At 37.6% G+C, this 17,855-nt stretch overlaps 1 protein-coding gene across 1 annotated transcript in view; it reads left to right on the top strand.

Moving 5' to 3' along the window:
- The window catches only part of tmtc2b (transmembrane O-mannosyltransferase targeting cadherins 2b), a 122,393-nt gene that overhangs the window by 50,125 nt on the left and 54,413 nt on the right, over positions 1-17,855 (top strand). Inside the window, exon 2 of the mRNA XM_051870682.1 lies at positions 3,868-4,444. Coding sequence (XP_051726642.1) covers positions 3,868-4,444 — 577 coding nt within the window. The remainder of the gene's footprint in view (positions 1-3,867; positions 4,445-17,855) is intronic.

Here is a 17,855-nt window from a genome sequence, read left to right as displayed (position 1 = left end):
CCGTCCGATTCGTAAAGAAAGACAATCCACAAAATATAATTGCACTGTAGTTAGTCACTTCATGCTTTTGATTCCAGTGACCAGACACTTTGTATGGTTTGTTTTGCTTTTGGCTCGAATTATAAGCCTTTGTTTTGGATCCAGCAAAGCTGTACTTGTCCGAAAACATTGAGGTCGCAGCCTGCTATCGACACTGCAGCATTTAAGTTCCTCTCATGGCCGCAGAGCTAAATCTTGCTCCCAGTCTGAGGGAACTGGGTTCTAGATTACACAGGACTTATTTTGGATTTCACTTCTCATTAAAGCTGCGGTCATCTAAAACGTAACAACGTACCAGTCACGGCAAGGATAGAGTGATAAGCAAACATGCTTTGACAGATGTGGTCACAGTATCCCCGGCATGCTGATTGGACTCTAGATGAAGCAAAGTGGCCAGATTCGGGATTGCGTGATACCACTGGTCCCCTGAGAGTTGTCTAGAGTAAGAATGTGCTCCTGCATATAAAAAAGCTTCTACTGGACTCATATCCCTGTCTACATCCTCTACAGGCAAGAAGTATCAACCCATGCCAGAGATTACCTTTCACGTTATTTGTCTCACTAACACCAATTAGAATCATTCTAGGGAGTCAGACTTCCTCGGGGTGCTGTCAAGCCAAATCAGGCAGTGGCTCAAGAATTCATGTACTCGTCATACAATCCGAGAGCCTCCGCTGTTCCTGATCTTCAGTTACAATCCAGCACTAGAGCTCCAAGTGTTCTTTTCTGATTCACACTTTATGCGAAATCCGATCTCTGAAGCCCCTGCCTGCTGCTGGCACAGACTGTTGTCTTGTCTGAGCTGCTTGGTGTCGAGTCTTCAGGCCATGGTGTTTGTTTTCTCTGGCTTACCAAAGTATCCAGTAAATTGGCAACTCCTTCCAATTGATTCAGAGGTGTAATTGAACCACAATGGCTCCCGTGTACCCCTTTGTTTGGAAGGATGACGATCTAATTTGATGAATGGTTTGGAGAAAATAAAGAAGGTATACCTTGGGGGAGGGATCAGGAAAGTCTGCCAAGACAATGAATTATTCGAAGTCAAGGCAGAGATTTTAAATGTGTCTGATGATGGATAGCTTTATATCACTGAGAAAAGTAGTTCTCGATGCATCTGTTTTTCTTGTGGACTCTCACAAAGTAATGGCCGCAATTTCAACGCGTCTTGTCAAAAATTTCCCCCAAGACTTCAAAGAAGCTGAAGCATGTCTTGAACTAGTTCTTTTTGGCTGTTTAGTCTTTTGTAACATCCCCTCACTTTTCTTACTTCCATCTGTTCTCATGGGCAAGGAGTAGACGGGTGTTTGCTGCTGGCAACTGTGCAAGTGTGCTAGCTAGTAGCAAATGATAAAAGACTTTGGCTCTACAGCCAGGGATCCATTGCTCTTTTTGCGTCATATCTTTCTCTCGTAAACATGTTTCCATTAAACCTTTTGTCTCCATTCTGTGTTAATTACACGTTCTTGGCGCCATTGCTGTGAAGACTGATTATTCTGTCGCTTAGATGGTCCGTTATCGCACTTGTCACGTATTTCCCATTGCATGTTTTAATTACAGCTTGTGTCATTGCTTGCGCTCTCTAAGGAGACTAATTACACTCGACAGTTCAACACCATCTTCATGTGTGCAGCCGTATATTCACGATCACAGGGGGTAGAGGGTGTTTGTTTCACAGCAAGATACCACCGCCTAGGGTTTGAATGACATGAATTTTGGCATGGATGACTGCATATGGAATAACGTAACTGCCTAGTTGCTTTGTTTACACGTGTTTGTGTTGTTTGTTTCCTTGAGGGCTCTCTCTGTCTTGTTGGGCGGCGCGACGCAGGCAGACAACGTGGGCACAGTATGTGTCTATGGCCTCCAGAGCATATCCCGCCCTGCCTCCTCCTGTTCCCTGCACAACTCTAGGCTTTTATGAGGCCTTCTTCAGACATATTTAGAGTCCCAAAGCCTTCTCCCAGGGAGTAAATGGAACATTTCTCCTTCCAGTCACTCTTTTCTTGCATTTCTGCATTTTTCATTCCCCTTAGCTTTTTCTTTCCCTTTGTCTTAGAGTTTCTTTCTGGCACAGTCGGTTTGATTGACAGACATTTGGTACCACTTCATGCTTGTTTACGGCTAAATGGAGGTCCCTGTTTATCTATTGATCATTTATTTGTTTTTGGTCAAGGGTGCAGTATTTCATTTTCTAAGCTGAGGAAAGTCAGAATCAATGTAAGGTATTCTCACACATTGATTTGCAGTTTCTAGGGTTCTTTATGATCTCCATGAACAGTTAAATCATATTGGTAGTCGTTCATTTAGGAGATTAGTCGACTAATTGCGCGTTAATATTAATAATCCATATAAATCATAATAATGAGCCTTTAATCACCAATAGACTATATAATAAATAGCCTAATCAGCACTCAAACACATGCATGAAGCTTGCCGCAGTGCACCGGCAAACATAATGATTATGAATGTGGTGTGGGGAAAAAAAAAAAAAAAAAAAGAGTGAGAAAAACAGACTGAGACTGTGTGAACATTTTAATAATTTATTGATAAACTAGTGTTTTGTGTGTTTTCGCTTGCAGAGGTGAAGTCTCCACAGTAGTGGACGCACCTATACGCACGTTTCCTACACATTACATAATCTGAGTATATTTGTTTTAGATTTGAATTGGTTCATTTAAAATAGACATTTCAAGCTTTCCATAGATATATTTATCATGTCTGTGAGGCAAGTATATGTTGAGTTTCAGTTAGTTTTTGTGACACACTCAAGTTTACTTGAGACCGAGACGGCAGAAAGCGCATCCTGTTTGTTTCATTGTTTTACAAAAGCACGTTTTATTGTTATTGTGAGTTTACAGAAATAAAAGAAAACCATTTACAGTTTCGATGTTGGAATATTCTAATCTGTATGACAAAAAATGAATTTGAAAGTATTTTAAGTGATTGCACCGGCACCTCCATGTCATGCAGTAAGCGTGCTCTCCACACAAACACTTATAAATATATATTTTAATAAATATTACAAACACTCTATATATATGTACATATCATCAAATAATAGCGCGCATTTATCTAAGTTAACATTAGAGCGGGCAGACTTGTAAAGTTGCTACTACTTAATGTTTCAAGTGATAAGCCATATTTAAGTTCGACGAATGATAGGTGAATGTTTGGATTTCCTGCCGTTAACGATCTGTCCTTCACGGACTGTGTGATTTCGCCACTTCGTGTGGAGATTTTTTTTTTTTTTTTTTTTCTGCGACTAACCGACTAAAACCAATTTTGGTCGACTACGCCTCTGCTCGTCCACTAACAGTTAGTCGACTATTAAGAGGTAGCCCTATAAAACTGCATAAATCATTAGTTATAAATTGTTTTTAATATATTTTTTTCTATTTTTCTTTTTGACTCTTAAAAATTTGATTATGATTTTATTTGTTCATTGTAAAAATTGGCAATAAATTTAAACACAAAAAGACAGGAGAAACACTTTGCTATGTGACAAGTGACTTTTCGAAAGATTACATGCAGAGTTATATTTTCCAATATTGTCTCACGCCTTTGATGTGTGTGTTTTAGACATGCCCGCTCGTGATCTTTTGTCAAGAAGACTGCTGTGTTAGGACACAAGGCCTTTAGCAAGTGACGAATGTCAGTCACAACACTCGTAGAGCAGCTCATACAATAACAGAACAAGTAATGTGGCATGAGGACTAACTCAACCTTCACTCTTCAAACCAATGTCCTTGTGCGCTGTAGTGAATTATTGACAGATTTGATAAATTTGACTATATTTGTATCACCAACTCTTTCTTTTTCCCCACACAGCCGTGCTATCAAGACCAACCAGGACCTTCTACCCGAAACGCCTTGGATCAACATCTTCTACGATGACTTCTGGGGGACACTTCTCACCCACAGCGGTAGCCATAAGTCCTATCGCCCACTCTGCACGCTCTCCTTTCGACTCAACTACGCCCTGGGTGCCTTAGATCCCTGGGGTTACCACCTGGTCAATGTGGTTCTACACTGCGCCACGACTGCCCTGTTCTCTAGCCTCTCAAGCCTGCTGCTGGGGTCGGGTTGCTGGAGCCTGCTGGCTGGGCTTCTCTTTGCCGCTCACCCCATCCACACCGAGGCCGTGGCGGGTATCGTGGGCCGGGCCGACGTGGGAGCCGCCCTCTTCTTCCTTCTGGCCCTGCGCTGCTACATATGCCACTGTACCCCGAGGACGAGCGGTGCCCACGGGCGAAGCTGGACGTGGTTCTTGGGCACCTTGGCATGTGCTTCGTTCAGCATGCTATGGAAGGAACAAGGCGTGACGGTGCTGGCTGTGGCTGCCATGTATGATGTGTTTGTCTTCCACAGGTTTAAGCTGCAGCAGGTTCCTGCTCTCTTCCAGAAGGTAAACAGCCTTTTTCTGCCATTTAGAAAACCAGCTGTGTGTTTTTTTTTTTTTTTTTTTTTTTATGCATCTATTTGATTTCCTAAACTCTTGCAGTGGCCCGGCGAACTGTGGATAGCGCATGTGTGTGCTGGTGGATAATTTGTATAAACGTTCATGTGTAGTGTTTGCTTTCCATCAGGATAAAATTTGGAAAACATTTTGGCATGTATGTTCAACCGAGTGAACCGTAACAAACTGTACAGTTTTTTTTCTTCCCCATAATGGACTAGAAAAATGCAAGAGCCAAGGGCAATCAAAGGAAAATTGGTGTTTGTTTGGTGTATTTACATACATGCATCTGGCCAGAGATGTTTGTGTTTTCACTTGGCAGCGCACGACGATCTGTAATTACACTAAAACGTTTCTGCACCACATCAAATTTCGGTTACCTTATTGCATCTATATTCACTGCCCTGATTTGGAGTTTGCTGAAAGCTAGCTCTTTAAATTTCAATGACCCATTCTGCTTTCTCAAACTACCGTTCATCTGAACCCGACACGGGTGAAGTCAGTCCCCTGTAAACTCCTGTTTTTAATGAACCCTTTATAATTGGAAAATTTTCAAGTGAGGCCGGAAAGATCTGGCTAACGTTCTGAAATTGTTTTATTAACGGTCAGAGTGAAATCGTAACGAATGCTCCTTTAATGACGTCTAATGATGTGGATGTATTGTGTTTACATGAGAATGGTAATTAGCACAGCGATCGCTCATAAACAGTAGAAGTCAGAGTGTGTGCGTAACGAGGTATGGCGGAGAAAGCTGGACAGGGAAATCAATGATATTAGAAGGATTGCACACAACAGTGCCCTGCTCCTTAGTGCAGACCTCTTTTCTTCAAGCACCCGACTATCAGGTCGACTTTTCCTCAACCCTGGCTTGTCAAAAGGATTTACCATCAACTGTCAGAATGCAGTGACATTCGTAACCCCCAGCCAATCAGTGCAAAACTGTATTGACGTGTGCACAAATGTGACTAGGATTAGAGACCCATTGAACTCTCATGCCAGAGTGTTGATTTTTTTTTCCATAAATGTTCATTCATGCATCCATATTTATCAGGAAAAAAAAAAAAGGGCGGAAATTCCTCCGATATTTAAAATGTTTGGTCACAATAAGTACCATATTGATTATTGGTGATATTACAGATTTTTTTTTATTGCATCTGTTGATGGTTTATATATTGGTTGATTTTGTATATATTTATTTGTCCATGCTTATTTCCTATATTTTTTACATTTAGATTACTATTGTCGTCATTTAATGCTTACCTAGTTATTGTTTAAAAAAAAACACAGATTTAATAACACTGTTAAATGTAATCTTTAGCAGATCTCAAAATAAATATGCATTTTTAATACATAAATTATTTTGCGTGTAATTTTTAGTGATGTATTTTTTTTTTTTTTTATCTGTTATATCTATTACTATTTTTATATCTAAAATAGTATAGAAATTTAATGTCAGTTATTTATTGTTTAGCAGCCATAACATGAAAATAATAATTGATATTCTTATCAGCCAGAATTTTAACCCCTAAATTGTCATGTCCCGCTAGCGGGACGCTTGGTGCTCTTTTTATTTATCGCCTTTTTCATATCATTAATTTTAGTAATCATCATATGGTATCATTTAAAAGCTTACAAACTCAAAATTCATCCTGTGAAAACTGTTTTGAAATTGGATGTTGCGTTACTCTAAATTCTTTTAGTGCGCTTCTCCCCCAGTGGCCAGTGTCAGGTTTCTTTTATTTTAACTACTTTATTATCAAAACCTTTTCTAATCTTGACAAAACGCATATCGTTGGAAAGGTCTGAGTCTCAATATTCCATATTTGGCATATTTGTTCCACATTGTTTTGTGATAGATGTGATATTTGGACAGAAATGTATTTATTTGTCACAGAAGAATGCATAAAAAAATTCAATGGAATGTGGGTGACACCTGGTGGATATTTTTGATACAATAAACAAAATCTCATAGTAACTTCAATTTTTGTGTTATCAACTTCAAATTTGGAACACAACTTGGGTAGACATATAGCTTTGATTTTTATAATAATTTTAGAGTAAAAATTATTTTGTAAAATATGTATTTTATATAAAATAAAAAAAGTTTAGTACAGTACATTTTGATTTACAGTAAATTTAAACTTTTGCAACTTTTTAATACTGCTGAAGAAAGCATTATCTTTGTCCTTTTAAAACTTAAGGGGATTTCCCACAGTGCTAAAATAACTTCCTTGTTCTTACTCATTAAGAGAGTCTTTGCCGCCATCTAATTGTGTAATATAACTTTCACTGATACTATTGAGGGTCCCTTTCTCAATACCAAATACGGCATATTATTTATATAAAATAATATTTATTGAACAACAATATTTAAATTAACAACAACAGATGGCAGGTTTTCCTCTCTCTCTAGCTGTTATCGCTGCACATTGTGATTGTGATTGATCCCTACTGATTAACATTAGTAACCTTATCTATACTTCTTTCGTATCTACACCTTGACTTTCAAATTCATTGGGATTCACTGAAACACTGTGCACTGGGCAAGTTAAATATTGGTTCACATCATTGAATATTGTAATTAAATAGGATATTCAATAATGTGCTTCACTTGTAGAGCATCAAACAGTTGGAATGCAATATATTTGAGCTCATTACATTTCATTTTGGTGCAGATTATTCCTGAAAAGCAAATTCATGTAGTGTTTAATAAATAAGTGAAATAAGACTGCATTGCTTTTCACTGTGAAATGATTTCAGTAAAAAATTATTTTTTTTATTGCATTTCATAGAGAATAAGATAGATGATGAAAGTTAACATGGATTCAGGTCTTCAGGGAGTGGCAGTCTCAGAGACAGTGGATGTCTGAGAAGCAGTAGCTGTGTCAGATCCAGTGGCAGTTGAGAGGCTGCGGCAGTCTCTGATGCAGTGGAAGTCTCCGATGCAGTGGCAGTTTGAGACGCACTTTCGTCTTCAAGGCACTGTCTGAGAGTTAGTGTGAGTCTCAGAGGCAGTGTCAGTCTCAGAGGTAGTGTATGTCTTGGAGACCGTGTCAGTCTAAGAGGCAGTCTCAGTCTGAGAGGTAGAGTCAGTCTCAGAGGTAGTGTTGGTCTTGGAGACAGTGTCAGTCTCAGTGGCAGTGACAGTCTCAGAGACAGTATCAGTCTGAGAGACAGTGTCAGTCTCAGTGGCAGAGACAGTTTCAGCGGCAGTGTTGTCTTTGAGGCAGCATCAGTCTCAAAGGCAGTGGCAGTCCGAGAAGCAGTGGCAGTTTCAGAGGCATTGGCAGTTTCAGAGATAGTGACATAGCGAGTGTCAGTCTGAGAGGCAGAGTTTGTAAAATGCCATTCCAGTTCTCTCTCGGTTGGCTTCTTGATCGTTTTTTCTTGTTTGGTGCCCTCCAATTGCATTGTATTAGGTGAATGTTTGTTCACCCTGCTAAAGCAATATCGTAAAAGCACCAGACTAGTCAGCATGGCTTGGTGTTTGTTGAGCCAGTTGAATCTTCAGACAACAATTCAAATTTGTTTTCTAGACAATCTTGCAGGTTGAATATATCAAATGAATTGTATATGCAGTTGAGCAGAGTGAAACTTGCAACCTGAATATTGTCAAGCAGAACAAATCTTGCAATCAAGCAAACAGACTGTTGCATTCAATTGAGCAGAACAAGGTAATGCAGACAGCCAAGCAAACTGAGTATTATATTGATTCTGAACATTCTAAGCTGTGATGTCTCTGGACATTCTATAATGCTGTGCTGCAGCAGACATTCTTTAGACTCAGAGGTAAAGAATCTAGTCCTGTATTTCTCTAAAAATCACTCTGATCTCCTTTTTTAATCTGCTTTTAAAGCAGCATTCAAACTAATGCACTCATCATATCTATAAATTAAAGGATCATGAAACTCTAAATCAGGCATTTTAAGAGACTTCTAGAGATGTATGCTTGCACATGATGGCAGGCAATGATTGTATGTATTAATTTGTTTTATAAGTGACTAGATGTGACGAAGGTTTCACTGATACTCAACAAACAGTTTTGTCTTTTTTTTTTTTTTTTTTTTTTTTAATACAGTTTTGTTTGCATTTCGCACCTAACACCACACTAACACTGGATTCGACTTTATGAGCAGTGTGTTATCATTTCAGCGCACATATTAACAAGTCAAAGCATTGAGACTGGGAGCGTGAGCAGGACCTTCAGTGTGAACCGCAGTGTTGTGTCCCATTCACCAGAATAAATATGCTCTACTCACATAGTGTGTGTGTGAATTCTGCATGTGCTTTGAGTTGCTTATAATGTGTGCACAGTGTGTAGGTTCACTTTATTTTCACATTCCCAGAATTTTTGTGCACAACCCCATATTTTTATAATTAGAATTAAGGATAATACAGTTATTATTATTTCATAGTATTATATTTAAATTGGGTTCCTAAAAACAACAGTGTCAAATGAATATATGGCACTATCACAAATAACATTAATCGTGAGTACACTTTTTTTACACTCTTGTCAGAACTGAGAGATGTAAACTCTAAATTGTGAGGGGGAAAAAAAGTCTGAATTGTGAGATAGAAAGGTTATTCCGTAGTTCAGTGGTTCCCAAAATTTTTGAGGCATTTAACATCCTCCTGCGTAACCCCTCTCTTCCACTTAAGACTGCAGTCACACCTTTTCCATTAATATTGTGCATCTCTACATTAAAGGATTAGTTCACTTTAAAATGAAAAATACCCCAAGATTTACTCACCCTCAAGCCATCCTAGGTGTATATGACTTTTTTCTTTCTGATGAACAGAATCGGAGTTATATTAATAAATATCCTGTATAAATGTTCAAGTTTATAATGGCAGTGAACAGGGGCAACGAGTTTGAAGTTCAAGAAAGTGCATCCATCCATCTTATACGTACTCCACATGGCTCCGGGGGGTTAATAAAGGCCTTCTGAAGCGAAGCGATGCTTTTGTTTAAGAAAAATATCCATATTTAACAAGTTATAAAGTAAAATGTCTAGCTTCTGCCAGACCGCCTTCCGTATTAAACTTACGAATAAAGGCCTTCTGGGTTAATAAAGGGTTAATAAAGTCTTTCAGAATCGAAGCAATGTGTTTGTGTAAGAAAAATATCCATATTTAACAAGTTCTAAAGGAAAATATCTAGCTTCCGCCAGACCGCCTTCCGTATTCAACTTACAAAGAAAATGGAACTGGCGCGAAGTCAGTTAATGCTTTTTTCGTAAGTTGAATACGGAAGCCGGTCTGGCGGAAGCTAGATATTTTACTTTAGAACTTGTTAAATATGGATATTTTTCTTACACAAACGCATTGCTTCACTTCAGAAAGCCTTTATTAAGCCGTGTGGAGTACGTTTGTGATGGATGGATGCACTTTCTTGATCTTACACTCGTTGCCCCCGTTCACTGCCATTATAAAGCTTGGATGCGTCAGGATATTTATTAATATATCTCTGATTGTGTTCATCAGAAAGAAGAAAGTCATATACACCTAGGATGGCTTGAGGGTGAGTAAAGCTTGGGGTAATTTTCATTTTAAAGTGAACTAATCCTTTAAATCCTTTACCTATGGGTAACAGTTTAGATTGAGAATTTATTTCAATTAATTTATTCAATTCAAATGCATTTAACATAAATCGAAGACATGCTCTGCGTTTATTGCGTGTTCGTATGTGGTCGTACTGTAAAGAAATGGGGCAAATTTAGTCCTTAAAATGTTTATTTCTGACACTGATGTACATGTTTGTATCATTTGTGCTCATAAGTGTATTTTGGGCCAGCATGGCTTTTTATCACAATGGCTTGTGACATCTCAAAGAGCTGTGATGCTGTCTGCCTTTGACTTATTCATAGACAGCAGCAGACAGGCCCTCTAATGGCACATCACATCAGCCCGGGAAGCCTGGCCTAAAGGTGACAAAAGAGCATGATCTCTCATATCTGACAGCTCTTGACCATCTCCCCATCAATCATCAGCTCTTCTATTGGCCCAGCTGTTTCATTTTAACTATATTAAGCCATACAGTAGAAATGCTCTGCTCTGCAGTGTGCCAGGGAGCATTCGCTCGTCCGCGAACCCATGTGCTTCGAATATCCTTCCTGCATCAGGCCCCGGCTGTGTTTTCACATTGCTGTCATCTGGTTCAACAGTCTTAGCATGTTGTCAGCGGCAAATAATTCCAGATTTTCTTCTTTGAGGAGAGACTGTGTCACTCTGACTTATGACAGCTTAACATAAAGTAGAGTCGAAGGGGAAGCCAGAATTACTTTGTAAACACATACGCATCAAGGCGTCTACAATCCGCAAGCCCAAGGACAAATACCTCTCATCTGCCAGGCTGCACTGTGGCAATAATTCCAGAGATGAAAGCTGGATGGGTTTTAGTGAGGAGACAAACTGCTTCCTACATCCAAGGACCCGAAGACTCATTTGACATAATGAGACGATAAACTAAAAATGGGGGAGTAAACTCAAAAACACCAGCGTTTAGATGTTCGAGCGCATCCGTCAATGTGGCATAATAAACACGTCTATAATTTTCTCTGCATTGCGCTTTTGGTGTGATATGTCTGTGGGCTTGCTTAATGTGTGAGGCTCAGACAAATATTAATGGCCGTTCATCGTCCGTCCACATTAAATGTGCAGGCGTGTATGAGAATAGCGACGTGATCATAAATTTGGGATACTTATCTGATTGCGGTATGCAGTTTATGACATCATCCCATAGCTTTATATCGATGCTAAATCAGGATGTCTGGTATAAGTTAATGCTTCCTGGGCAGCTGGTCTGGACTCAGGGTGATCACTTATGGAGATGCATTCAATTCAGTCATCTCAAGTTTAAGAGGGTCTGGTCATTGTGAGGCTTCTAAACTGCATTAAAGTGTTTTTTAGAATCTCTCTGGACTGTTCAGGATACTAAATTTATTTCCAATCTTCTCTAACTTGAATTTGTAGTTATGTTATATGAGTAAAACCGCAGTGTTTTGATGTGCTTATTACGCATTAGCATGGTTTAGTCAAAATGGATGCCACATTTAATTTGATGCGAGTAAAAATAAGGCTAAAAGGAACATAAATTCAGTCCATTTCATATGTGGTACTGTCTGTAGTGGTCAATCTTTAGTGGTGCTTCATCTTAAAAGCATTAGGAAAAGGAAAATTATGTTAAAGGTGCAATATGTAATATTTTTGCAGTAAAATATCCAAAAACCACTAGGCCAATGTTATATATTTTGTTCACTTGAGTACTTACAATATCCCAAATGTTTCCAACTATTTGTAAATCGTGAGAAAATTGCAATTTTAACCAAGGCTCCGGGACGTGTGAGGAGTCGCCTGTCAATTGCGTCATACCCGCGTTAACCCTCGTTCTGCCTCGGTTTCCGGTTTTATTTTGTAGAAACCATGGAAACACCAAAGACGCTTTCATATATTACACTTTTTAATAGACAAGGCAACAACTGTTTTGATATATTTATAGACAGAAAACTAATTGTTGTTATATAGCTCAACACGTTTAGTCTTATTGTTTAAATCTAATTTTCTTGATTTTTTGCGAGTACCATGCCTCAGAGAAAAACACTATTTTGTCAAGTAGCTAACATAGCATAATCAGATGCAGCTTTATTTTTAGTAACAGTAATACAGAATTTTCTCCATCATACAATACGTTTTAAAATGAATTGCATGCCATTTATCAACACAAGCCATCCAGCATTTAATATGATATTCTAAAATTGATCTATCTTACTGCAGCGTGTAACAAGTGTCTCATAGCAGCCACCGAGTGAACGCACAGAGTAACGTTATAACATTTTCAACACACTCAAATGTATCTAATATGATAAACAGAGCTGCGTTACCTCATACTCATGACCGGAAAAGCGGAAGGGGCGCCGACGACTGTGGCATTATAAAATTTCCGCTGCTCGCGAGGCGTGTGTTGCGCAATTGCACAAGCGGCCTCGTTCAGCTCCCACAACACTCGGTCCTGCTCTGCTTCATACTACAGTAACGTTAATAATGAACATGATTCCTTCCCGAGTCCTATCCCAATTCTTTTCCACCGGCCGTTGAGTTGAAGACCACATGTCCCAAGATTCCGCGCTCAAACTTGGCGTCATCAAGCTATGCCTTTGTTTTGAATAGGCCTCTAGCGACCTCTAGCGGACAAAATTGTGACATATTGCACATTTAAAGGCGCACAAGTGAAGTAACAACATATTGGAAGATTAATATTCGTTTTGAGATTTCCTAAAGATTACATTTAACATTTGTGTTTTAGATGTAAGAGGGTGTCAATGACAGCAAGTTAATCTAAATGTAAAAATGCAATAAATTAACTATTCAACATCAGCAAATACATGTTTATCCAAAAGTGACCAATCTAGAAAAATGAGAAAAACATTAATAACTGATATGGTGCTGATATATTATGCATATCTACCCCTAAATTATACACATTTCCAGCTTTGAAATTCACCTGGCTCCTGTGAAATAATTTTTAGAGATGTATTACCTGAGCTGGACTCGGTAACACTGGCATTGCTATTTTTCTTCCGCAAATTCAAAAATGGCAAGAAAAATAGACTTCCAACCTTATAACTTCTAATAGAATTTTTTTATCCCCTTAACATGTAACCCATGTCACAAAGTCTTTTTCCATATCATTGTAATCATTCACATACTAATGCTCTTTTGCCTGAATCAGAGTGTAATGGTCTGGCTGCACATTCCTCACACCTCTGCTGTCTCATTGTCGTAATGATAGCCAGACAGACGTATCAGCTGTGAATGCATAATGAGCTTTTTCTCTCTTTCCATTAGAGCTGTGTTTCCATTACCCCTGCGAACAGTTGCACTTTTCTGTTTTTGTGGATGTATTATGGTTTCATTGTTGAGAAAAATCACACTTGCACTATCTTAGAGGAAATCAAGGCACGTCTTGGGTAGTATTTTACCTCTAAACTACAGTCATATTATAAGTAATTTAAAGCTCTGTCTTAAAACCCAATGAACTGTCTGCATCCTAACATCGAGTGAGCGATTTGTACACTTTCTACATCTGCAGCACATCCGTGTGGCACCCAATTAGTGCTCCATGTGGGATATTTGGCTCAATCAATTGATTCTAAAAGAGTTTGACAATGTATGTTGAGTCAAACAATTCAATTTTATTTATGCTGAACTATTTTATTGAATACTTTGCAGAGTTGTATAAAATGTGTGTATTATCAAACATGCAATCAGTATTTCTTTGCCTTTTCGAAACTGCATTATGGGATATATATGGAAGCCCGTTTCCGCCACTAAATAAAAAAAAAAACAGTAATTGCGACTTTTTATCTCAGAATTAAGACTTTTTATATCGCAATGAGTTTATATCTCACAATTCTGACTTTTTTTCTCACAATTGCGTGATATAAAGTTACAATTCTGAGATATAAACTCGCAATTGCGTGATATAAAGTCACAATTGCAAGAAAAACGTTTCGTACAATTGTGAGTTTATATCACGCAATTGCAAGTTTATATCTCGCAATTCTGACTTTATAACTCGCAATTGTGAGGAAAAAAAGTCAGCAACATCTTGCAGCGTCATCTCTTCTCTGATGACGGGGCAACCTGTCACTCACGTGAGATCACAGCAACATCAACCATTCAATCAGTTCCCAAAGGACAAAATCAAGTCATTTTTTTCTTGTTCAAGAAGCAGGTTCACTCACTGTTTCATATACGTCACAATAGGGAATAAAAGACTATCGCAACTTCCTTTTCATGCAGACTTTAAGAGGCAGAATATGATCAGGATGTGTACGTTTTGAAACCTGTGATGCCTAAAATGCAGTTTAGGTAGGCAGTTCACTATAGTTTGCACATGCGTATGAACATGAGAAGGAGAGGGAATGAGTTAAGTGCATAAGCACATGTTGAGTTAACAGGGAGCTACGCTTTAAGCGCCTTTGGCAGCATCTCCCACCAAAGCTCTTGGGGGATTTTTATTAAGAGTCCTGGTAGAGCTCTAGGATGCTTTTGGTCATTGCTCACCCTTTTAAAAAAGCCTCCACGCTCACAGCCAATCAAAGTGTGCTTGCTGAGATGTTTTATACTTTATACTCACAGATTGACGCAGATTTTCAAACTTTATCTGTAACCCTTAGTCTAAAACGAAATGAATATTTAGAGCAGGTCAAACCTGCATTACTATGAATGTAGGTTTTTAAAATCTAGCTCTCACGTATAACATTGTTGGCACTGGCTGGTATTGCATTTATGGTGTAATCAGTTTATCTTTATGTGGAAAATGCCGTTTTATTAGCTCATTTTCTGGAACAAGTTAATAGGCTCATTTTCAGTAACAGATACTTGAAGTTAGATACAATTAGCACAGCACGTTTGGCATACACACCTTTCAGAATGAGATCACAATGTTTATTCATCAGCATTAAGCTGTAAAATGTCTTTCCTGAGGACTTGGCAATTTTACTGTTTTTCCACAATACAAACGGCATTGTTGGAAAGCTAATAAGGTAAATGTGTTTTGTGACAGAATTTTGCATGGCTTTGTGCTGTACAAGGGAAAAGTTGTTTATCAGTTGTTTATCTTTTTATTTAAGATTAATTAAGACATCAATTCAATAACAATCTTGACAGTAGTAAATAAGTGTTATTTATATAAGGGTCAATGACGTGACGGGTCATTTTTTTTTTTTTTGTCCAAAGGCCTTAATAATCATAAAAAACAAATATATGACATTCAAAGTGTGTAAGGTAGTACAACTAGATCTATTTTATTGAATCCAAAAGGTTTTAATTATATTTTGCTACATATAAAGGTATTTTAAAGATTTTGAAGTGTCAAAAGGTCATTCGGTTTAACCGTTCTAAGGCCAATGCAGCCATTTCATTTGTGATTAAAATATCTTAAAATGTAATAAATGTATATATTTTTTATTCTGGCATAATTTTTATAACATCATATATCAACATAGTGCAAAATGGTATTTCAAATTATGTGTAGAAGTCATTGCTTTGTTATGAGAAACTGTCCAGAAAAATGAATTTCATTGATGTCATTCAGAGTAACTAATATTGAGGAACCTTTTTCGATCAAGTTATGCGGTCAATATCATGTGACCGGATGTGACATCATTCAAAGGACCACATGGTCATGAAGCAAAGTAACTAACTCTTTTAACTATTTGAAAAATTCATGTTTTCACTTGCTCATATGCATGTCGCGAAACATCAGATCATTCGGTACAACCACTATAAAGCGATAAATGTCGTAATATTTTAAAAACTTGTACTAAATATAAAATGTTTGATTGTCCTTTTGCTAGTTATCAGCCTGTTAGCATTGTTTGAAGATATCGTCATTCGGTATAACCAAAAGTGTCATTCAGTAAAACCGAAATTTTGGTTAAACCAAATTACTTTTTTGGTGACAAATTTTGTCCATCTTGAAAAAAATGACAAAAGCAGTGTTAATTGATTATAACTAACTACATATATACCATAATATACATGTTTTTATTGAAAATAGATTAAAAAGACACTAAAAACATCAATGAACATTTTGACTTCGGTACCCAAAGTAAAGGCCATGAGTGTTGTGCTTTAATGCAGCATGTTTTTACCATCTTTTTTACTATAAGAGCAATGTAGTGTTCGATAAGTCGAGTGGTTTTACTGAGTGGGTGGTTGAGTTCGGAGGAAGCCCTGGTATGTCAATGAAGCATGTGTTAAGTTCAGCTCTGGGTGTGGGTGGCTGTGTTTAAAGGAACAGGTGTGAATTTATTACATGGCTTTGTGTGTACACATGGTCACGTATGCACACTCACACAGATGGCATGTGTATGCTCTAATGCCTTCTGTCAGTGTATGATGAAGTGATGCTTTGTAGGCATGACCCCGTACAAGAGCACCTGCCCACCAGGGGCACATTTATATCAGGAGCACATTTTGCTGCTTCAAGAATCAAAATGGCTGCAAACTGAATTCTTTTTCCTATTGTTGTCTTGTTTTCTGGTCCCTTTTCACAATAGATGGGTATTTGAATCAAGGAAGATTCTAAGCTCTCTGCACGCATATATCATGAATTAAAAGAATCTGCTGTGTCGTTGAGGTCAGCGCAAGCGGTGACCCTGCTGTGCATTCGAGCATGTCACCCTTTGCCCTCACCCTTTCTTACTTCTTTCAAAAGAGCACAGCAATATCCGTGACATTTCAGAGATAGTAATTCAAAGATGAGCACAATGTGTGAAGGACCCAAATCCATTTTGGTTTCTCTAATGCACAGGAAACAGATCTGCATAAAAGGGCGGAGTCTAAGACTGCAGGGGGCACTGTGCTCTCCAGTGCCACCTTGTGCCCTCTTCACATTGTTTGGACTCATCTGTACAAGAAAGGAAACATCAGTTTATTTTTAATAACTATATTTTAATGAACATCAATTATTGTTTGGTAAGAGAGTACTTTGGTTTTTGTTAACAGTGGCATATCTATCTATCTTTCTATCTAGAGAAAGTGATAGAAAGAAAAAGAAAGGAGAAAGAGAGAGAAAGAGAAGGAGAAGGAAAGAAAGAAAGAAAAAAAGAGAAAGTGAAAGAGAAAAAGAAAGGAGAAAGAGAAAGAGAGAGAGAAAGAAAGAGAAGGAAAGAAAGAAAAAATGAAAAAGAAAAAATTGAAAGAAGAAAAAAATTTTAAAAAAAACAATAATCTAAAATATTTTTATTATAGATAGATTGATAAAAATATCGTATCTTTAATAAAAATATTTTAGTTAGTTGTTTTGTTTTAAACAAAATCTTTTTCTCCTTTTTCTTTCTTTCTTTTTTTCTTTCTTTATTTCTCTGAATACATTTTAAGTTCATTAAAAATATATTTTTTTAATAATATCAATAACGATTTAAATTTGTGTTATGTATGTTTTGATATGATACATATCGTGTCACCAGATTCTTGGCAATACACAGCCCTAATGTTTATATAATATTGCTTTTTTTTTTTTTATTGAAAATGTATTGAAAAATATAGAGCTTTAGAAAATGTATTCAAAAATATGAGTCAGACAAAGCAGTTTAATACATTTTGGTGAAAAGTGCTCAAACCACTGCTCAAAAAAGATCTTATGGTGTAAAGAGAAGGTTTTGAGATAGTACCAAAAGTATTTCTTTTGTGCATGTGAAAATGTATCCTGTATCACTGCCTTTTCCTTGTCTGATTTAATTTATGTGTTCTCAGCTTTGCGGAGAGGTGTGTGAAGTGTTTCAAGGCTTCAGGGTTTTGTTTTTCCCAGAGTTATACATAAGAGAGCTTAGATCCAATGATCTGTCAT

This window comes from Ctenopharyngodon idella, chromosome 18 (assembly GCF_019924925.1).
Source record: "Ctenopharyngodon idella isolate HZGC_01 chromosome 18, HZGC01, whole genome shotgun sequence".
Classification (NCBI taxonomy): Eukaryota; Metazoa; Chordata; class Actinopteri; order Cypriniformes; family Xenocyprididae; genus Ctenopharyngodon; species Ctenopharyngodon idella.
Note: the sequence above shows the minus strand (reverse complement) of the source record. Positions and strands in the feature narration are given on the sequence as shown.